This window comes from Ictalurus furcatus, chromosome 18, assembly GCF_023375685.1.
Source record: "Ictalurus furcatus strain D&B chromosome 18, Billie_1.0, whole genome shotgun sequence".
NCBI lineage: Eukaryota > Metazoa > Chordata > Actinopteri > Siluriformes > Ictaluridae > Ictalurus > Ictalurus furcatus.
In genome coordinates this window covers 9,277,501-9,301,156 of record NC_071272.1, presented here as the reverse complement: position 1 = coordinate 9,301,156, position 23,656 = coordinate 9,277,501, and the positions used below count along the sequence as shown (strand labels likewise).

At 38.1% G+C, this 23,656-nt stretch overlaps 1 protein-coding gene and 1 pseudogene across 4 annotated transcripts in view; both read right to left on the bottom strand.

Moving 5' to 3' along the window:
• Positions 1 to 278: 278 nt before the first annotated feature.
• LOC128622686 (protein kinase C epsilon type-like) lies at positions 279 to 1,730 on the bottom strand (annotated as a pseudogene).
• Positions 1,731 to 3,547: 1,817 nt separating this feature from the next.
• The window catches only part of csf1rb (colony stimulating factor 1 receptor, b), a 23,924-nt gene continuing 3,815 nt past the window's right edge, over positions 3,548 to 23,656 (bottom strand). For 2 of the 4 annotated variants that reach the window (XM_053648805.1, XM_053648804.1), the window contains 19 exons: positions 22,420 to 22,692; positions 22,024 to 22,160; positions 21,733 to 21,895; positions 20,989 to 21,181; positions 20,526 to 20,647; positions 12,355 to 12,463; positions 11,200 to 11,387; positions 10,861 to 10,985; positions 10,450 to 10,576; positions 9,083 to 9,187; positions 8,637 to 8,747; positions 8,142 to 8,307; positions 7,930 to 7,976; positions 7,682 to 7,788; positions 7,084 to 7,206; positions 6,168 to 6,279; positions 4,956 to 5,055; positions 4,755 to 4,860; positions 3,548 to 4,249 (listed from right to left, as the gene is read on the bottom strand). In XM_053648805.1, coding sequence (XP_053504780.1) covers positions 4,106 to 4,249; positions 4,755 to 4,860; positions 4,956 to 5,055; positions 6,168 to 6,279; positions 7,084 to 7,206; positions 7,682 to 7,788; positions 7,930 to 7,976; positions 8,142 to 8,307; positions 8,637 to 8,747; positions 9,083 to 9,187; positions 10,450 to 10,576; positions 10,861 to 10,985; positions 11,200 to 11,387; positions 12,355 to 12,463; positions 20,526 to 20,647; positions 20,989 to 21,181; positions 21,733 to 21,895; positions 22,024 to 22,160; positions 22,420 to 22,692 — 2,558 coding nt within the window. In that variant the 3' untranslated portion in view covers positions 3,548 to 4,105. Of the gene's footprint in view, positions 4,250 to 4,754; positions 4,861 to 4,955; positions 5,056 to 6,167; positions 6,280 to 7,083; positions 7,207 to 7,681; positions 7,789 to 7,929; positions 7,977 to 8,104; positions 8,308 to 8,636; positions 8,748 to 9,082; positions 9,188 to 10,449; positions 10,577 to 10,860; positions 10,986 to 11,199; positions 11,388 to 12,354; positions 12,464 to 20,525; positions 20,648 to 20,988; positions 21,182 to 21,732; positions 21,896 to 22,023; positions 22,161 to 22,419; positions 22,693 to 23,656 lie in introns of those variants that run through there. The other 2 variants (XM_053648806.1, XM_053648808.1) reach the window with 2 other exon arrangements.

Below are 23,656 nucleotides of genomic sequence, written 5' to 3'. Positions count from 1 at the left end.
CTAAGCCACCGCGTGCCCTCATGAAAACATTACATCTAAAATTTAAAACATTAAACTAAAAAGTACAAAACATGCTTAGAAATGCTCTAAAATGTATATGGCTATGTCCAACATGTTATTTCATTCAATACGGTCTCCATTTACAATAACGCCATGCAGCATACTTACATTTATGAAAGGTTGGAGTTCAGACATTTTGCCAGATGTAAAGGAGGCAGGGAATTTATTTATATTAAAAAAACTTAGCTTAGTCAGAAAATGATATAATTTATACTACATTAACACCAGTTAATGCATGAAGAATGCAAGAAGCCCTGAAACTTCTCCTGGCCGAACTCCTTGATGATGGTATGATCTACAAGAAAGCTTAGGTTCCTCATCAGTGAAAGCTTCGTTAAAGTTATTGACGTCCCTCTTTGTTTTAATTAGGGGTGTGAAAGGGGGTGTAATCGTCCTCTGTTCCAGCAGCACCCAGTTGATTGATTTAAAGAACGGATGGACTTTGATGGCTTCCTCCCGGCCCCAGCCGAGCCGAGTCTTGGGGTTCTTCTTCAGGAAGCCTTTGAGGATGCTGACTGCATTTTTGATAAGACTTGATGGGTACTTCAGTTTATCCTTGACGATGGAATCAAACAGCTTCCGCTGGTTTCCATCGTCAAACGGCCTGTAGCCCATCATCATCTCGAACAGGATAACACCCAGGGCCCACCAATCCACTGATGTGCTGCATTTTAATCCCTGGATCATCTCAGACGCCATGTACTTGGGTGTGCCACTGAATGTCATCTTGACATCTTGAAAGTTCTCTATGCACAAGGCAAAGTCTGCAAGCTTGCAGTGGCCATCTGCATCTACGAGGATGTTCTCGGTTTGAGATCCCTGTGAATGATCCCGTTGTGGTGTAGGAACATGAGAGCACAGGCAATCTCGGCAGCATAGAATTGGGAGCGGGGTTTGTCAAACCCATCTGAGCGTGTTATGTGGTATGAAAGATCCCCTCCATTCACATATTCCATACTGCAGCACAAATAATCGTGGGTCTGGAAGCAGCAGAAAAGGTGTGTCAGGTAGGGGTGTTTGCTGGACTGTACCAGGATGCGTCTCTCCGTAAGCGTGCGGTCCGCGATATCACATGCCAGAATCCTGTCTTTCTTCATAACCTTCAGCACGTACACCTCATCCGTGCTTCTGAGTTTGGACAGAATGACCTTGCCGAATCCAATCTGGAAGTTGAAGTCCTCCAGGCTCTTTCTTTGAGGGTGTAGCACCTCGTTCGCCCGCCTCTCCTCTGAATTACAGAATTCCAGAGACTGAGGTGCTGCAGCTTCGCTGATGTTTTTCCAACTCTCTAAACTTTCCACACAGATGGCCTGCACATCCTCTTCAACTCTCAGCTTCACCTTGTTCTTCTTTTTCCGTCTCAAAGAACGGAAAAGTGACATTTTACCCATGGTAGATACCCAGTCTGTTTAACTTTAACAGACTGGAACTGTTACCTGAAATGTGTTCACTCTACAGGTGTTTAAAGCCAAAGTGGACAAAAGCTATAAGTCAGGCACAAACAAGTTCAGCCTTCATTTTGGAACAATAATACAGTGTAAAATAGCAAATTTACTGTTCTGTATAAAGTCACAGTTAAACAAAAAGTAAAAAAAAAAAAAAAAGAAAAGAAAAATGAAATTGAAATGACCATGTTGCATTGTGGGATAAAGTTATATTACAAAGATGGATGCGGACCTGGAACTTCAGCCTGAGGATATATATAAATATAAATATATATAAATATATATATATATTTATATAAATATAAATATAAATTATAAATATAAATATAAATATATATATATATATATATATATATATATATATATATATATATATATATATATATATATAAATATAAATATATATATAAATATATATGTGTGTGTGTGTGTGTGTGTGTGTGTATGTTTGTGTGATGATTTCCCACAGTGTAAAGCTCTGGAGCACGCAGCACGCTCTGAAACCGGAAACGCGAAGGCGCACTTCCAGGTTTGCTTTTGACATTGACCTTGTTGACCTTGTTTACTTAACACATGTGTATTTGTTATGGTTTATGTCCTGTGTCCACCCCTTTTACATTATTGGATGTCTCCCTCACGTGTTCTTGTTAATCACAGCTGTTTTGTGTTACACCCCTGATTGTTCGTTATTTAAACCCCTGGTGTGGCGTTGTGTGTGTATGTATACATATATATAAACAAATTATAAACTCAGCAAAAAAGAAACGTCTCTTTTTATGGAGACGGTATTTTAAAGATAATTTTGTAAAACCCAAATAAGCGTTATAGATCTTTATCGGAAAGGGTTTAAACGATGTTTTTCATGCTTAACCATAAACAATTATTGCACATGCAACTGTGGAACAGTCCTTAAGACACGAACAGTTTACAGGCGGTAGCAGGGCCGTAGCTCAGGAGTTCTGGGCCCCTGATAAAATATTGATGTGGGCCACACCGCCTCCCACCCACATCATATACGGTGTAAGATATGTGCATGGTGAACCACATCTACATATTATTTAAAAAGTTTAATATTGTATCACTTTGACACAGTTTATTTACTCATAACAGAACATGCTAATGTTAATAAAATAATAACAAAAGACAAGAAATTAATGAAATAATAAAATAAAACCTTTTTTAAGTAAAAGTTAGTTTGGTGTCTAACAGCTTAATTAAACATTCAGAAATTAAAAAGAACGCAGTCAAATGTAAAATAAAACCACTTAAATGACTCATTTTGTTCATTTTTGACGAAGATAATATGCTATTGCATAATATATTATCCAATAAAGCGAATAAATTTATCCATCAAAGAGAAATGAGTTGTAAATCAATGAGCATTAACGTGGAATTGGTCCTCTCTTTGCTCTTATAATAATCTCCACTTTTCTGGAAAGGCTTTCCACTAGATTGTTGAGCATGGCTGAGGGGATTTGCCCCGTTCTCCCTTTTCAGCCACAAGAGAATTAGTGAGGTCAGGCATTGAGACATGTAAGAAGATTTGGTGTGCAGTCGACATTCCAGTTCAGCATGGTTGAGGTCAGGGCTAAAGTCTTGGAAAGCCTTGTCTTTATGGAGCTCGCTTTGTGCACAAGAGCATTGTCATGCTGAACAGGTTTGGGCCTGTTAGTTCCACTGAAGGGAACCTGTAATGATACAGCATGTGGTAACAGTTTGGGGAAGAACCATGTATGAGCGTGATGGTCAGGTGTCCACATACTTTTGGCCATATACTGAAGTGTGTGTATGTGTGTATAGATAGATTCTCTCTCTCTCTCTCTCTCTCTCTCTCTCACACACACACACACACACACACACACACACACACACATACTGTTTCAGCCCTTTTGGACTCTCCCACATTTTATACTGTTACAATCTGAAACTAAATAAATAATCACACAGATTCATTCCACAACAACAACAACAACAGCAACAACTACAGCAATTTTTTTTAGCCCATTTCATACATTTAAATACAGCTCAAAGGGACAAAAAAAATCCAGGAGCACAATATTATATATAGTTAAATATAAACTTTATTGTGAAGATTTGTTTAGAAGATGTAAATAAAAGGTACAGAGTTAGGAAATAAAACACTTTACTGTAGTATATGCGTTTTAAACATGTAAAGCCTTTATGGTATGCTTTGCTACTCTGACAGAATATTTTTGACCTTACAATTTATAAAAAGAAATTGATTCATATTTATAATCACTCAAACAACAAAAATATGTTTAAAGAGAAAATAAAACAAACTAAAAAGTCTTTATGTCGCTTTTTCCTGCTTTTAGGTTTCTAAAAAATACAGTAAAAAAACAAACAAACGTGTACGTATTTACAAAACTGTTTAAAGCTGAAATTACACAGAATTCTTTAGTAGAGAGAGAGAGAGAGAGAGAGAGGGAGAGAAGAAAATCAAACGTTATTAGTTTGTAGGTGTTTATTACAGTGTAGGTCTCAGAAAGTTATTACACATTAATTCATCGGTTTATCCTGTAATGCTAACAGTAACACACAGAAAGTGCTAATTCGGGTGTTTACGATGTTCCTGAGTGTCAGTAAAGCTGATAGTTATTGGAGTGTGTGAGCGGACGCTGCTCTTCCGGAGTTTTGTCCCGATGAGTCTCGCTCATTTTGACTGTTACACAATTCATCGAGTCAAACTTCTGTTCAAGCTCCTGTTGAATGTTCTTATACTGCTGATGAAAACATGTCAACACACACACACACACACACACACACACACACATATCAACAAAATGAAGTGGATGAAGATCTCTACATATCTCTACACATCTCTACACATCTCTACAAGCTTGTTAGGAATTACAGAAAGGAACTTGGAGCTGTTTCGCTCTCAAGGACACGTCAGGGTGCCAATAATTTTGAATTCAATGTTTTGTGGGGAAACATGTAGGACTAAACCAATAGAACATCACTGGAAGTTTAAACTCAATATATTGCTAATTGTTCATTATTGTTTTTTTCCCTGGTTATTTTCATTGCCAGGGTGCCATTATATACGGAAGTGTGCGTGTTTATTTCGGACTCAAATCACGAATATAAGCAATAAAAACATTTGAACTCATTAAAAACAGAAAAAGAGAGTGTTTGAGGAGGGAATTAGCAGGGACTGCACTGTGGGTATATGGATATTCTATTAGATTATTATACAACGGGATTAGTGGCTGTTAAATCTCGTACTTGCTCTGAGTTTTCCGGCAGCAGCGTTCTGATCATCTGGACAATTTGGTTGAAGGTCGGTCTCGAGGTCGGCTCAAGACTCCAGCACATCTTCATTATTTTGTACCTGTTTATTTATTTATTTATTTGTTTGTTTGTTTATTTATTTATAATCTGAGAGGTGTAATGATGAAATGTCACTGTGTGTTCATCAGCACTCACATCTCAGCAGGGGCAAGATCCGGCTGTGACATGTGATATCCACACCTGATCATCTTATAGAACCGAGCATCGACCACCACATCTGGGTATGGACTTCTCCCTATACATTTACAACAAAGAAAGAAAGAAACAAACAAACAAATGTCATGTTTAAAATGCCTTTCTGAAGCCCAGTTTGTTTCTCATCATTCAGGAGATACAGAATGAAATATTCCAAACACTGAAGACACTTTAAAGATGATGAAGAAGAATTAGGGATAAATTCATACATTTAAAATCTGTATCCTGAATTTATAGATTTCTGTAAAGCTGTTTTTTGTCCATTATTAAAAGCGCTATACAAATAACACTGAACTGAAGAAGAAGAGAAAGAAGAAGAGGAAGAAGAAGAAGAAGTGGAAGAAGAGAAAGAATAAGAGGAAGAAGAAGAAGAGAGAGAAGAAGTAGAGGAAGAAGAAGAAGAAGAGGAAGAATAAGAGGAAAAAGAAGAAGAATAGAGAGAAGAAGAGAAAGAAGAAGAAGTGGAAGAAGAAGAGAAAGAAGAAGAGAAGAAGAAGAGGAGGATGAAGAAGAAGAGAAAGAAGAAGAAGAGAAAGCAGAAGAAGAACAAGAAGGAGAAGAAGAAGAAGAGGAAGAAGATGAGAAAGAATAAGAGGAAAAAAAGGGGAAGAAGAAGAACAAGAAAAAGAAGAGGAAGAATAAGAGGAAGAAAAAGAGGAAGAAGAAGAAGAAGAGGGGGGGAAGAAGAAGAGGAAGAATAAGAGGAAGACGAAGAGGAGGAAGACGAAGAGAAGAGAAAGAAGAAGAGAAAGACGAAGAAGAAGAAGAACAAGAAGAAGAGGAAGAAAAAGAGGAAGAAGATGAAGAAGAAGAAGAGGAGGGGGAATAAGAAGAGAAAGAATAAGAGGAAGAAGAAGAGGAGGAAGAAGAAGAAGAAGAAGAAGAAGAGAAAGAAGAAGAAGAAGAAGAAGAGAAAGAAGAAGAGGAAGAAAAAGAGGAAGAAGAAGAAGAAGAAGAAGAAGAAGAAGAAGAAGAAGAAGAAGACTTCATGTGTAAGAGAGACATTACAGCACAGTGAAACACTTCTCTCCACATATCTCAGCTTGTGTGGAAGCAGGGGTCAGGGTCAGAGGTCAGGGTCAGCGGTCTGATCTGTAACCCCTAGTCAGTTACTAATAAAAATATAAAATTAAAGATGTTGTAGCGACTCACCGAGAGAAAAGATTTCCCACAGCAGAACCCCATACGACCAAACGTCACTCTGTACTGTGTAGAGACACTCGAATATACTCTCCGGAGACATCCACTTCACCGGCAGGCGCGCCTGATACACACCACATCAGACTACATCAGACTGCATCAAACTACATCACATTACATCAGACTGATTATAAACGGTCAGTGTGAGATTAGACTGGATATAAATCAGATTAAAGCAGTGAATGGACTGGATCAATCTGAAGGTTAGACAGTGTAGGTGTGGTGTGGCTTAGTCTGAGTCTCTCTCTCAGTGAGAGGGGGAGTGTGTGTGTGTTCATGTGTTTATAAGTGTTCATGTGTGTGTGTTTATGTGTGTGTGTGTGTGTGTGTGTGTGTTTATGTGTTTATGTGTTTATGTGTTTGTATGTGTTTATGTGTGTGTGTGTGTGTGTGTTTATGTGTGTGTGTGTGTGTGTGTGTTTATATGTGTTTATGTGCTTATGTGTTTATATGTGTTTTGTGTGTGTGTGTGGGTGTGTGTTTATGTGTTTATATGGGTTTATGTGTTTCTGTGTTTATGTGTTTATATGTGTTTATGTGTGTGTGTATTTAAGTGTGTGTGTGTGGTTATGTGTTTATCTGTGTTTATGTGTGTGTTTATGTGTGTGTGTGTTTATGTATGTGTGTGTTTATTTGTATGTGTGTGTGTGGTGTGTGTGTACGTGTGTGTGGTGTGTGTGTGTGTGTGTGTGTGTGTGTGTTTATGTATGTGTGTGTTTATGTGTGTGTGTCTTTATGTGTATGTGTGTGCTTGTGTGTGTTTACGTGTGTTTATGTGTGTGTGTGGTGTGTGTGTACGTGTGTGTGGTGTGTGTGTATGTGTGTGTGTGTGTGGGTGTATTTCTAAAGAGACTGAAACTTTTCTTACATTTCCTCTCACAACGTAGTTCGAGTCGTTCATGATGTCACGCGCCAGACCGAAGTCACAGATCTTCGCCACCAGAGAGTCGGACACGAGGACGTTTCTAGCAGCAATGTCTCTGTGGATACACTACACACCCACACTTTATGTCTCCATACATAACATTATTGATCCATTTTACTGCTTAATATTTCAGTGTTCTTTACTTTCTGTGTCTGTAAATATGCTGCTGTTTCCCAACACTGTTTATTGTTTATTTGTTTTTTGAAAACATTATTTACTAACATGTGTCATTTGTTAATTAGTGATTGTTTCATTGTTTCACATTCTTTTTTTATTTGTGAATTCTGATTTTTAAAACATTTTTGCTATCATTGTTTGTTAACATTATTTGTTTGTTTATTTATGTTGTTTACTTGTTTGGCATCATTATTGATGTTTGTTTACATCGTTTGTTTGTCAACATTGTTTATTTGTTTGATTATTTACCACTGCATGTTTATATGAATTACATCATTATTTATTTGTTTATTTGGTCAGTACTTGTGTAAATAATTTCCCTGATCTGTGGTGTTTGTGTAAAAATAACTGTAATAAACGCTACGTTCTTGGATGCGAGGAAGTTCATGCCCTGAGCCACGTGAGCGGAGAACCTCAGCAGGTGGTCGATGGTGAGTGCTGATGGATCTCTCGCTCCTCTGCTATACTCTCCTGAACACCAGGCAAACATCATCACACAGCACCGCTCTGTATTTATCACTTTAATTCCATTTAAACCTCAGCATGATTATTATTATTATTATTATTATTATTATTATTATTATTATTATTATTATTATAAGCTGAGCTTACCCTGAGTACAGTCTCTTGACCTTTGACCTGGCTGCATGTCCATGTAACTGCGACAGTAAATAATTCATCATTTATAATTTACCTTTAGATAAGGATTAAACTCTAAAGCTCAGGAGCTGATGGAGTAGAAATCCTCGCTCTGATTACAGGGGAATAAATAAATCATTAAACCCACTGTGGTGTTATTTTTGCACATGATAAATCCTCCTTGCCTGTTGATCTGGTCGCGTCTCTCCATCAGGTTCCTCGTCAGGTTCTTGTAGACGTTGGAGAACTCGTGTGTGTGGAACACTGAGTTAATAAAAAGTGGCGCTTTCCTGCGCAGGAAGTTGAGCAGATCTCCGTGACTGCAGAACTCCGTTATTAACAACACGGGACCTGAAACACACCCAAATCAACACACACCTTTACTGCAATTATAAACAAATCAGCAGCTACATATAATTCTCATAATTCTGAGTCGGCACTGATCCACTTTCCCCTCAGTACACATTCATATTAATTTAAAAAAAATATTTTAGGATTTAAGAATGAAACACTTTATTAGAAATTATATCAAAGTCAATATCTGGCGTGTTTACAGTCTCATTACTTTTTGTGTTTCTGCTAAAATTATTTCTGCTAAACACATATTCCTACACATTTTACAGACAGACAGATAGCTAGTTATATAGACAGACAGACAGACAGACAGACAGGTGTCTTACCCCCATGTGTACAGGCTCCCAGCAGGTTGACGATGTTGGCATGAGATCCGAGATGACTCAAAATCTTCAACTCACACATCAGAGCTTCTTTCTCCTCTGAGAGAGCGCTGGCTGTGTCAGACATAACAAACAAACAAACAAATAAACAAACAAGCAAACAATAATTCATGTTATTCAGATCATTGTACCTTTTTCAATATAAGAATAGACACAGAAATGATGTTCCAGAAACAGAAATGTGAAATCTTGAGCATTTACAATAATAAAAGAATATTAATTAAACAATTCTTCCATAACAAAGGGGAAGAGGAAGAAGGAGGAAAAGGGGAAGAAGAAAAAGAGGAAGCAAAACCAGGAGAAAAAATGAAATTCCTCATGGGGAGTGTATATTTATGAGGGAGAAGAGTTTTACAATATCAGCGTTTGTTCCTGTTTAATAAACTCACACTTCAGCATTTTCACAGCCACCTGAGTGATGTGGTCATCCTTCTCTAGACCCAACGCCGTCGCTTCCACCACTTTACCGAACGCCCCAGAGCCCAGAACCTGACCTGTGTCACAAACACACACACAAACACTTTAACCCCTTTACTATCACACTAATATTCCCCGCTTTTTTGTTTTTTATTTTTTACATTTGGTCTTAAAATGATAAAATCCAAAAATTATCTACATATTAATTTCTCCACTGTGTATAGTAAACTACACGTCCAGTAGAGGGCCATTTAACCTTCGGCTCTTCACTCCCTATATAGGGACCCTATATAAAGTATGAAATACTGGCTGCCACACCCCGTGTAGTGAACCGCATGTCTGCTAGTAGGACACATAACACTCGACTCTTTATTCACTAAAAGAGTGCACTACATCGGGTATAAAATAATGTCCTCTACACCAAATGCAGTGAAGTTAAGTCAACTAGAGGGCGATTTAACACGTGTCTCCTTACTCAGTACAGAAAGTACACAACATAGGGTTAAAAAAAAAATATATTATGCACCCTTTGTAGTGCACTAAATGAAACAATTAGGCATAAAGCTCATTTGTATATTTATCACCTTTTAAAAATTAATTAATATATAGAACATAAATACTGTTCATAATGATATGTAGTGCACTATACTATATGTCCAATAAAGATCCATTTTGACTCCCTATATAAGTGCAATACACAACAAGAAGTAATTACTGGCTTCTGAACACCTTGTCCTTCACTATATGTAATTAGGGGACTGTTACTTAGTGCACTATGTGTCCATTAGAGAGTGGTTTAACATCCCTACACTCTGATTAGTGCACTACGTGTCCACTAGAGAGTGGTTTCACATCCCTACACTCTGATTAGTGCACTATGTGTCCACTAGAGAGTGGTTTAACATCCCTACACTCTGATTAGTGCACTACGTATCCACTAGAGAGTGGTTTAACATCCCTATACTCTGATTAGTGCACTACGTGTCTACTAGAGAGTGGTTTAACATCCCTACACTCTGATTAGTGCACTACGTGTCCACTAGAGAGTGGTTTAACTCCCCACACTCTGATTAGTGCACTACGTGTCCATTAGAGAGTGGTTTAACATCCCTACACTCTGATTAGTGCACTACGTGTCCACTAGGACTGTGTTTAAGACTCATATTCACTATGTAAGTGAACTATGCAGGGGATTAAGAACCAAAACTGAAAGTTAATAACTTAAAGTCTTCAATTTGAATGTTTCCTTGATGTTAAAAAAATTGCAGCATGAGGAAAGTGATGTGCTGTAAAGTGATAGTGTAAATAATTGAGATGATAAACAGGAAGTTTGCGTTACCGAACGTCAGTCTGTCTCGGGGAAACTCCCACTTGGGGTTGTAGGGAAGCTGAGTGGGGTCGATGTACGTGTAATTATTCCCATCACTCACCTCGATGATTTTCCATCGGATCTCATATTTCGGTGTCTAAAAAAACACACACACACAATTAATGTACTAATCAATTGATTAATAACCATCAAGACACTTTATTTCCCATTTTTACTACATTAATTTTTTTAAAGAATGATTACAGTTTTCAAAATAAGACATTAATTCCTAACATTAATAATTTTTAAATCATGATTATTTTCTGACATCAGAACTCTTCGTGTCTCAACTGACCAATCAGACCACAGAGCTGTAGAATAAGAATTCATTTAAATAATAATAATAATAATAATAATTATAATAATAATAATAATAATTACCTGCTTACACCTGTACACACAAACCCCCAGCAAAATGAAGAGCAGTGTCGCTATAACTGAGGTTGCTGTGATGATGGTGAGGAACATCTGAGATGTCCAGACATCAGGTGGAGGTTGATAAACATCTACACACAGAAACCTGTTAGGAAATCTGTAAGAAAAATCTGAGTCTGGATGTCACACACCGCGACATGTCTGAAGTGACGAGGCTAACAATAATACATATTGTTTGATGATAATGAAGAGCAGTGATGGCATGTTTCATAGGTAACTCCCATGTTCTGTAAACATAATCATCATCATCATCATCATCATCAGTAGAGTAGCAGTGTGTCTCACAGAGTAGAGGAGGTAAGTTGATTGTGCTCCGCCCGACTCCAGCAGTGTTCTCAGCTTCACACTTGACCGTGGTGTTGCTGAGGCGAGTCAGTAACACACTCCGCACTGTGTGGGACTGGAACTCATCGTGTTGCTGTAGTGTGTATTGTTCATACTGTAACTCCACAGACGATGTGTTTCTATCACAGCTGTCATATCCAAAACACACATACACACACACACACACACACCATTTTATTACATACATATACATACAGTATACATATAATTGGTGTTGTATTGGTATACTAACATTTTTAAAACAATTATTTTTATCACAGATGCTGTGTGTCTGTTTCATTTGTATCTGTTTCAGTTGTATCTGTTTCAGTAGTATCTGTGAAGTCACGTACAGGGCTTTCAGAATTACACTGCAGCACATTATGAATCATAAACTATAAAGAACTACACAGAAAATAATCCAACATTTCTTCCACTTTAAACTGAGAGAGATTCAGACTGACACTCAGGTGGAGGAGTTTACAGTTGAACTTGTGAGCAAAATAAAATTAGTTGGCTTTTACAACCACTAGAACATCACTTGTATATAAAACACACACACACACACACACACACACACACACATATATATATATATAACTCATGACTTTCTGAGCAGAAGTCCAATGTCTTAACCAGTGAGCTACCACTGCCCTGAGGTGTGTATACATACATATATACATACATATATATATATATACATACATATATATATATATATATACATACATATATACATACATACATATATATATATATATATATATATACATACATACATACATACATACATATATATATATATACATATACATATACACACACACACACACACACACACACACACACACACACACACACACACACACACACACACACACACACACACACACACACACACCCCTCAGGGCAGTGGTAGCTCACTGGTTAAGACATTGGACTTCTACTCAGAAAGTCATGAGTTCTAATCCCACCAACCTGCCATTGCTGGGCCCTTGAGCAAGGCCCTTAACTCTCAACTGCTCAGTTGTATAAAAAGGAGATACATGTAAATTCCTCTGGCTAAGGGAGTCGGCCAGATGCCGTAAATGTAAATAAAACATGAGGTTTGCGTACGTGTTGTTCATTTTCTCACACTGCTGCCAATAAATAGTCAGTGCTGGATAACCTGAGGCCAAACAGGTTAAAGAACCGTTCCTCCATTCAATCATGACACTCGGCTTCTCTGTGGAAAACATACACACACTGCTGAAATTTCGAACTCAAAAGGAATTATTGCTCAGCAAGTATTTCAAAGCAAATAAAAAACTTGAAGAATGTCTCCTGCATGTATTCAATCCACCAGATTCTGGAAGCTCCAGATGAACAATGTTGTGTTAACCCTCTTACCGCGTATGGCCGAAAAACCGGCTTGCCCGTCTTTGATCTATTCCCGTAAGGACGATATACCGGCTTGGTCGTCTATGCCAAATCCCCGTAAGGCCAATATAGAGGATTTAAAGTGTAAACGTTATCCCGTAAGGCCGGTGTACCGGCATTACTCTGCTATGATTCCTTACTTATTTAATTATTATTTTTTAACCCAGAAGGTTGATGACGTCATGACGTCAGGACGTGATTATGACATTACGCCGGCATTACGATGAAGCTGATCCAAGCGTGAATATTGGTGTACTAGTAGAAGTGAACTAAAAATGCCAAAGTGAAAAGCTAATCGTCTTCCAGCTAAAGTTACACCTACAGTGAACACAGGTACATCTAAAACAGTGAAAAAAGAGAAAACATACACAGTTACACAGGCGAGAGCGAGGATTCTAGATAGTGACAGCAGTGAAAGTTCAGGTGATGTTGAAACCGAAACTGAAACTGATAGAGATGCAAACTCTCCTGATTCAGACCCTGATCCGTCCTCATCTTCAGCATCAACCAGTGCGACTGACACTGCAGGGGTCTGGAGTCATAACCATTTCTGTGCATTCGTGAAAACACTACCTGCTGGTCTGATTATCACCAGAAACTTGACTTTTGGCGCTAAAATGCATTTATTTATTTATTTATTTATTATTTACTTGAATTTATTCAAAGGCATTGACCACGCTGATGCTCATATGGTACTTCTAAATGAGTATAAGGATTTTAGCGAGCATTTTTTCGTAATTTCTCTAGTTAAGAATTGTGCTCTAAGTTTAGTAAAAACACAGAACTGCTTCATTTTCAAAGTAATATTACACAAATTCATTATTATAAGTTGTTTCAAGGCCTAAAAATGTTAAAATTAAAATGTCAATTTTGGCACAGGAACTCTGGGTTGGCGTGCTGTTTCTCTGGGGAATATAGGGTTATGGGACATAATACTGTGGGAACTTATGGGTAAGAGGGTTAATGAGGACACGACTAACGTATAATTGTCCCTCACCTGTGAAATATTAAAACAGCTCCCATTTTCTGAACAAAAAACACTTCAGTAGAAATGTCACTGACAAGACGGTCAGTTTGAAGGATGATGAAGGGTAAGTAGCATTCTAAAGAAGTTAAAGATAAGGTCATAGAAATCATAGCTTAGGACTAGGGTGTAAAAGTAGATTGGACAATAAGCACTGTTGGGTCAGTAATAAGGAAGTCACACGAAACAAACACTACCTACACAAACACTACCTACACAAGCACTACCTACACAAGCAAGACATACACAAACACTACCTACACAAGCACTATCTACACAAACACTACCTACACAAGCACTACCTACACAAGCAATACGTACACAAACACTACCTACACAAGCACTATCTACACAAACACTACCTACACAAGCAATAGGTACACAAGCACTACCTACACATGCACTACCTTTACAAGCAATACGTACATACGCACTACCTACACAAGCATTACCTTTACAAGCACTACCTACACAAACACTACCTTTACAAGCAATACCTACACAAGCACTACCTACACAAGCACTACCTACACAAACACTACCTTTACAAGCAATACATACACAAGCACTACCTACACAAACACTACCTTTACAAGCAATACCTACACAAGCACTACCTACACAAACACTACCTTTACAAGCAATACCTACACAAGCACTACCTTTACAAGCACTACCTACACAGAAACTACCTTTACAAGCACTACCTACACAAGCACTACCTACACAAGCAATACCTTTACAAGCAATAGCTTCACAAGCACTACCTACACAAACACTACCTACACAAGCACTACCTACACAAGCACTAACTTTACAACGAATACCTACACAAACACTACCTACACAAGCACTAACTTTACAACGAATACCTGCACAAACACTACCTACACAAGCACTACCTACACAAGCACTAACTTTACAAGGAATACCTACACAAACACTACCTACACAAGCACTACCTACACAAGCACTAACTTTACAACGCATACCTACACAAACACTACCTACACAAGCACTACCTACACAAGCAATACGTACACAAACACTACCTACACAAGCACTATCTACACAAACACTACCTACACAAGCACTACCTACACAAGCAATACGTACACAAACACTACCTACACAAGCACTATCTACACAAACACTACCTACACAAGCAATAGATACACAAGCACTACCTACACATGCACTACCTTTACAAGCAATATGTACATACGCACTACCTACACAAGCATTACCTTTACAAGCACTACCTACACAAGCACTACCTACACAAACACTACCTTTACAAGCAATACCTACACAAGCACTACCTACACAAGCACTACCTACACAAACACTACCTTTACAAGCAATACATACACAAGCACTACCTACACAAACACTACCTTTACAAGCAATACCTACACAAGCACTACCTACACAAACACTACCTTTACAAGCAATACCTACACAAGCACTACCTACACATGCACTACCTTTACAAGCAATACATACACAAGCACTACCTACACAAACACTACCTGCACAAGCACTACCTACACAAGCACTACCTACACATGCACTACCTTTACAAGCAATACGTACATACGCACTACCTACACAAGCATTACCTTTACAAGCACTACCTACACAAGCACTACCTACACAAACACTACCTTTACAAGCAATACCTACACAAGCACTACCTACACAAGCACTACCTACACAAACACTACCTTTACAAGCAATACATACACCAGCACTACCTACACAAACACTACCTTTACAAGCAATACCTACACAAGCACTACCTACACAAACACTACCTTTACAAGCAATACCTACACAAGCACTACCTACACATGCACTACCTTTACAAGCAATACATACACAAGCACTACCTACACAAACACTACCTGCACAAGCACTACTTACACATGCACTACCTTTACAAGCAATACGTACACAAGCACTACCTACACAAGCATTACCTTTACAAGCACTACCTACACAGAAACTACCTTTACAAGCACTACCTACACAAGCACTACCTACACAAGCAATACCTTTACAAGCAATAGCTTCACAAGCACTACCTACACAAACACTACCTACACAAGCACTACCTACACAAGCACTAACTTTACAACGAATACCTACACAAACACTACCTACACAAGCACTACCTACACAAGCACTACCTACACAAGCACTAACTTTACAACGAATACCTGCACAAACACTACCTACACAAGCACTACCTACACAAGCACTAACTTTACAAGGAATACCTACACAAACACTACCTACACAAGCACTACCTACACAAGCACTAACTTTACAACGCATACCTACACAAACACTACCTACACAAGCACTACCTACACAAGCAATACCTTTACAAGCAATAGCTTCACAAGCACTACCTACACAAACACTACCTACACAAGCACTACCTACACAAGCACTAACTTTACAACGAATACCTACACAAACACTACCTACACAAGCACTACCTACACAAGCACTACCTACACAAGCACTAACTTTACAACGAATACCTGCACAAACACTACCTACACAAGCACTACCTACACAAGCACTAACTTTACAAGGAATACCTACACAAGCACTAACTTTACAACGCATACCTACACAAACACTACCTACACAAGCACTACCTTTACAAGCACTACCCACACAAACACTACCTACACAAGCAATACCTACACAAGCACTACCTAAAAAAGCATTACCTACACAAGGAATACCTACACAAACACTACCTACACAAGCACTACCTTTACAAGCACAACCTACACAAACACTACCTACACAAACACTACCTAAACAAGCACTACCTACACAAGCAATACCTACACAAGCACTACCTACACAAGCAATACCTACACAAACACTACCTACACGAGCACTACCTACACAACCAATACCTACACAAACTCTACCTACACAAGCAATACCAACACAACCAATACCTACACAAACTCTACCTACACAAGCACTACCTACACAAGCAATACCTACACAAGCACTACCTACACAAGCAATACCTACACAAGCACTATCTTTACAAACACTACCTACACAAACAGTATCTACACTAGCAATACCTACACACGCACTACCTACACAAGCACTACCTACACAAGCACTAACTTTACAACGAATACCTGCACAAACACTACCTACACAAGCACTACCTTTACAAGCACTACCCACACAAACACTACCTACACAAGCAATACCTACACAAGCACTAGCTAAAAAAGCATTACCTACACAAGCAATACCTACACAAACACTACCTACACAAGCACTACCTTTACAAGCACAACCTACACAAACACTACCTACACAAGCAATACCTACACAAGCACTACCTACACAAGCACTACCTCCACAAGCAATAATTACACAAACACTACCTTTACAAGCACTACCTACACAAACACTACCTTTACAAGCACTACCCACACAAACACTACCTACACAAGCAATACCTACACAAGCACTACCTAAAAAAGTATTACCTACACAAGCAATACCTACACAAACACTACCTACACAAGCACTACCTTTACAAGCACAACCTACACAAACACTACCTACACAAGCAATACCTACACAAGCACTACCTCCACAAGCAATAATTACACAAATACTACCTTTACAAGCACTACCTACACAAACACTACCTTTACAAGCACTACCTACACAAGCACTACCTACACAAGCAATATCTACACAAGCACTACCTTTACAAGCACAACCTACACAAGCAATACCTACACAAGCACTACCTAAAAAAGCATTACCTACACAAGCAATATCTACACAAGCACTACCTACACAAACACTACCTACACAAGAAATACCTCCACAAGCAATACCTACACAAGCACTACCTAAAAAAGCACTACCTACACAAGCAATACCTACACAAACACTACCTACACAAGCACTACCTTTACAAGCAATACCTACACAAGCACTACCTACACAAGAAATACCTCCACAAGCAATACCTACACAAGCACTACCTCCACAAACAATAACTACACAAGCACTACCTTTACAAGCATTACCTACACAAGCAATACCTACACAAGCACTACCTGCACAAGTACTACCTACACAAACACTACCTACACAAGCACTACCTACACAAACACTACCTTTACAAGCAATACCTACACAAGTACTACCTACACAAGAACTACCTACACATGCACTACCTTTACAAGCAATACCTACACAAGCACTACCTACACAAGAAATACCTCCACAAGCAATACCTACACAAGCACTACCTCCACAAGCAATAACTACACAAACACTACCTACACAAGCAATACCTACACAAGCACTACTTACACATGCACTACCTTTACAAGCAATACGTACACAAGCAATACCTACACAAGCATTACCTTTACAAGCACTACCTGCTCAAGCACTACCTACACAATCACTACCTACACAAGCACTACCTACACAAGCAATACCTTTACAAGCAATAGCTTCACAAACACTACCTACACAAGCACTACCTACAGAAGCACTACCTTTACAAGCAATACCTACACAAACACTCCCTACACAAGCACAACCTACACAAGCACTCCTTTACAAGCAATACCTACACAAGCACTACCTACACAAACACTACCTACACAAGCACTAACTTTACAACGAATACCTACACAAACACTACCTACACAAGCACTACCTACACAAGCACTACCTACACAAGCACTAACTTTACAACGAATACCTGCACAAACACTACCTACACAAGCACTACCTTTACAAGCACTACCCACACAAACACTACCTACACAAGCAATACCTACACAAGCACTACCTAAAAAAGCATTACCTACACAAGCAATACCTACACAAACACTACCTACACAAGCACTACCTTTACAAACACTACCTACACAAACACTACCTAAACAAGCACTACCTACACAAGCACTACCTTTACAAGCAATACCTACACAAACACTACCTACACGAGCACTACCTACACAACCAATACCTACACAAACTCTACCTACACAAGCAATACCTACACAAGCACTATCTACACAACCAATACCTACACAAACTCTACCTACACAAGCACTACCTACACAAACAGTATCTACACTAGCAATACCTACACAAACACTACCTCTACAAGCAATACCTACACAAGCACTACCTACACAAGAAATACCTCCACAAGCAATACCTACACAAGCACTACTTACACATGCACTACCTTTACAAGCAATACGTACACAAGCAATACCTACATAAGCATTACCTTTACAAGCACTACCTACTCAAGCACTACCTTTACAATAACTACCTACACAATCACTACCTACACAAGCACTACCTACACAAGCACTAACTTTACAAGCAATAGCTTCACAAGCACTACCTGCACAAGCACTACGTTTACAAGCAATACCTACACAAACACTCCCTACACAAGCACAACCTACACAAGCACTCCTTTACAAGCAATACCTACACAAGCACTACCTACACAAACACTAACTTTACAACGAATACCTACACAAACACTACCTACACAAGCACTACCTACACAAGCACTAACTTTACAACGAATACCTGCACAAACACTACCTACACAAGCACTACCTTTACAAGCACTACCCACACAAACACTACCTACACAAGCAATACCTACACAAGCACTACCTTAAAAAGCATTACATACACAAGCAATACCTACACAAACACTACCTAAACAAGCACTACCTACACAAGCAATACCTACACAAGCACTACCTACACAAGCAATACCTACACAAACACTACCTACACGAGCACTACCTACACAACCAATACCTACACAAACTCTACCTACACAAGCAATATCTACACAAACTCTACCTACACAAGCACTACCTACACAAGCACTACATACACAAGCAATACCTACACAAGCACTACCTACACAAGCACTATCTTTACAAACACTACCTACACAAACAGTATCTACACTAGCAATACCTACACAAGCACTACCTACACAAGCACTACCTCCACAAGCAATAATTACACAAACACTACCTTTACAAGCACTACCTACACAAACACTACCTTTACAAGCACTACCTACACAAGCACTACCTACACAAGCAATATCTACACAAGCACTACCTTTACAAGCACAACCTACACAAGCAATACCTAAAAAGCATTACCTACACAAGCAATACCTACACAAACACTACCTACATAAGCACAACCTACACAAACACTACCTACACAAGAAATACCTCCACAAGCAATACCTACACAAGCACTACCTAAAAAAGCATTACCTACACAAGCAATACCTACACAAACACTACCTACACAAGCACTACCTACACATGTACTACTGAGACCAGCACTATCTAGACCAATACTACCTAGACAAGCACTACTTAAACTATTACTACCTAAACAAGCTGTACCTAGACCATCACTAGAGAAGCACTGCCAATGGACCCAAACACAATGCCAAGGCAACGTAGGAGTGATTAAAAGCAGAAAGGTGAATGTTGTACAGTGGCCAGTCACAGTCCAGATCTGAATCCCACTGAGAATCTGTGGTACTGTTTGAAAATTCAGTCAACAAACAACAGCCAACCAAAACCTGAAGGACTTGGAGCAAATCTGCCAGGAAGAACGAGTGACAATCTCAAACAATGTGCAGAGCTGTTAGGAACTTCACCAACCCAATCACACATCATTACTGTTCCTGCAGAAAATTGTGATTCTACCAAATACTTGTGTTTGAAAACTGCTGTGTGTGTGTACTTACGGTAGACATGGACTTTAAAGTGAGTTGTGGCATTAATATTGGCACCCTGGGCATTAAAGCTGTACCAGCCACGCTCTTGTGCTTTGATTCTCTTTATGGACAGTGAAGCGACTTGTCTGTAACTGTCAGGCAGGAAGAAATGTCAGTACTGCAGTATACACAGACATAAAACACTCAGAATAATACAACTCTTCTACACAATAATAGAAAAACACTGCTGAAGCTGCAGGAAACAGAATAACATGTCTGTTATTACTGAGAGCTATTGAATAACAAGAAAAAAATTAAAATGAGTCTGAAAAGCTTTATTTAAATACATCACTGTGTTTCTCTACACCTGTCTGTCTATCCACCTGTCTGCCTGTTTTAATGTCTGTAAAAGATCAGCGTAAAATGGATCTTTTGAGTGTTATGAAGCTGAAACAGGTGAGTACAGGTGAAGATTCTAAACATCCTGGAGAACCTTCTGTGGATGGTGGAGAGCGTCTCCACATAGTTGGAGGTGTTTGTAGCTGGTGGTGTGCTCCACCTCCCGTCCTGGATGGTGGGATAAGCGTCGACTTCTACCCTCAAGTCCAGTGTCTCATCCTCCATCAGCTCCACTGTGGGATTTAAACCCCTCGGCTTCAGCGGTGTCAGAGACACGTACGGCTTCTCTAAAATAAAACATGCCACTGAGCGGTTACACTAAATATACAAATATATGAATCTCAGAAATAAATACACACATAAGTAGAGGACTGTGGGAAATAATAAATATAGACAGAATTAATTAGGCAGTTAAGGCATGTATAAATGTGTAATAATGAGTAATAAAGTATAGTAATGAAGCCCATTAATGTTTAATAATGTGTATTACTGTATAATTATGTGTAATAAAGTGTATTGATGTGTAATAAACTGCATTAATGTAAAATAATGTACAAGAAAATGTATTAATGAGTACACATAAAGTGTCGTTTCTCACAAGCATCTGTGATTATATATATATATATATATATATATATATATATATATATATATATATATAGATAGATAGATAGATGGATAGATAGACAGATAGAGAACAATTGTGCTATAAAGTGTACTAAAGTGTACTAACGTAATAACGTGTAATAACACGTGTAATAACATGATTTTTAAGCTCACGGGTATGTGTGTGATTGTCTGTGGATTTGGAAAAACAGTGAGTGTTGTTTGCTCTTGCCTGCGATTCGGAGTGAGACGGTTGCGGTTTTATTCCCCGCTGTATTTTTGGCGATGCAGGTCAGATTGCCGGAATCGGATTTCTTCACGTGAGGAAGAGTGAGCACACTTATCACCTGAACCATGTCACTGCTCCTCTTCACTGTCTTATTAACCAGAAGTGTCTGATAAATAAATAAATACAATTAATTAATTAAGTAATTAATTAATTAAGAAAGAAAAAAATTAATGTAAAAGGATGACACATAATTATTATAATTATTATTAAAATATTATTTCCATGTGACTTTACCTGAGTGTTGGAGTGTTGCCATTTGATGATGACGGAGTGATCGGGGTTGGTGGCGTTGCAGGTGAGCTGCAGTTTCTCTCCAATGACTCGGACACACTCGTCCACCTCCACAGATACAGCCGGAGGGACGCGCACTTCTAATCCCACAAATATATTAGACACGAATACGTTCAGTTATAACATTAGACATGAGAAAAAAACAGCAGACAGACAGAAATGCAGTTTAAATACAGTAAAAAAAAATCTATTACACATGATATAATCCAGTAAAAAGCAGTGAGAAGTACGTATCACACACTAATCACCGCTCTTCTGTCACAGAGCAGATGATTCATTACACTTCTGTAAAACGCTGAGATTAATCTGTTTGTGTGTTTGTTTTGTGTGAAATCTGACTTTTCCTGATGGTGATTTGGAAGACTGATGAATGTTGCCGCACTGCGTTCCCTAGCACGCTGCAGACGTAGTCTCCACTGTGGCTGGGCCTCGGAGCTCGGATCACAATTCCCTGTTTGGGATCGACTGTAAAGTTCAGGTCAGGAGGAGGAGCAGATCCGTCAGCCATGCGGAGTGTGAAGGGTGTAGTGCTGGGGAGTGTGGGTAAACAGTTCAGCAGGACGTCCGACTCTTCATCCTGTACGATCACTGTGTTGTTATAAACATCTCCACCTGTCCCGAGGAGAAAAGACACCATGTTAACATTAATGATAAAAACAACAACACCACCAACAACAACAATAATACATTTATAATAATAATAATAATAATAATAATAATAATAATATTTGTAAGTAAGTGAATGTTTGCACATGATAGTTGTTATTGTGTTAGATCTCAGTTTATTTATTTATTTCTTTTTGTTGTGAAATGCATACAACAGGCTTTAAAAATAATATTTTCTTTCTTTTCTTCTTTCTTTCTTTCTTTCTTTCTTTCTTTTATTTCATGTAACCCAGTCAGAAACTTAGAAAAGAAAAATAGTATTGTGAGTATTTATGTATTGAAACTTGATTTATTTTATTTATTTAAAATATGTGATTTATTTTACTTCATGTAATCCACAAATGAATGTAGAATAATTAGTATAATGAGCACATGCTGTATTTTAAAGTGTCATTTGTGTGAATAAGAAGAAAAAAAAGAAAAAGGCACATTTGTTTTGTAAGCATGCAATTTTTTTTATTCTTTTTTTAATTTGCTTCACAATTAGATAAAATTACAATAGAGAGACAATTAAAGTAACATAAACTGAGTGAAGTTAGAATGTGTATTGTGTTAGACTTTAGTATAAATGTTTTCTCTTATAAAATGTGTACAAGGAGTGACATAAAAATTAAAAACAAAGAGTTAAAAGTTTATGTTAAGGTTTTTTTTTCCTCTTTTTTTTTTTTTTTTTACATTGTTAATTCATGTAACCCAGCCATTAACTTAAAAAAAAACAAAAAACAAATAAAAACAATAAAAAGAAAATTGAGGATCAAAATAACCAGGATGTAAATGTAGATAATAAATGAACAAAACATCCACACATATATCCACATATATATTTAAATTTCTAGCCAATGGATACTTTAATATATTTTCGTATCGATATATCATCTCACAGTATTAATTATTATCCTTTTTTTTATTG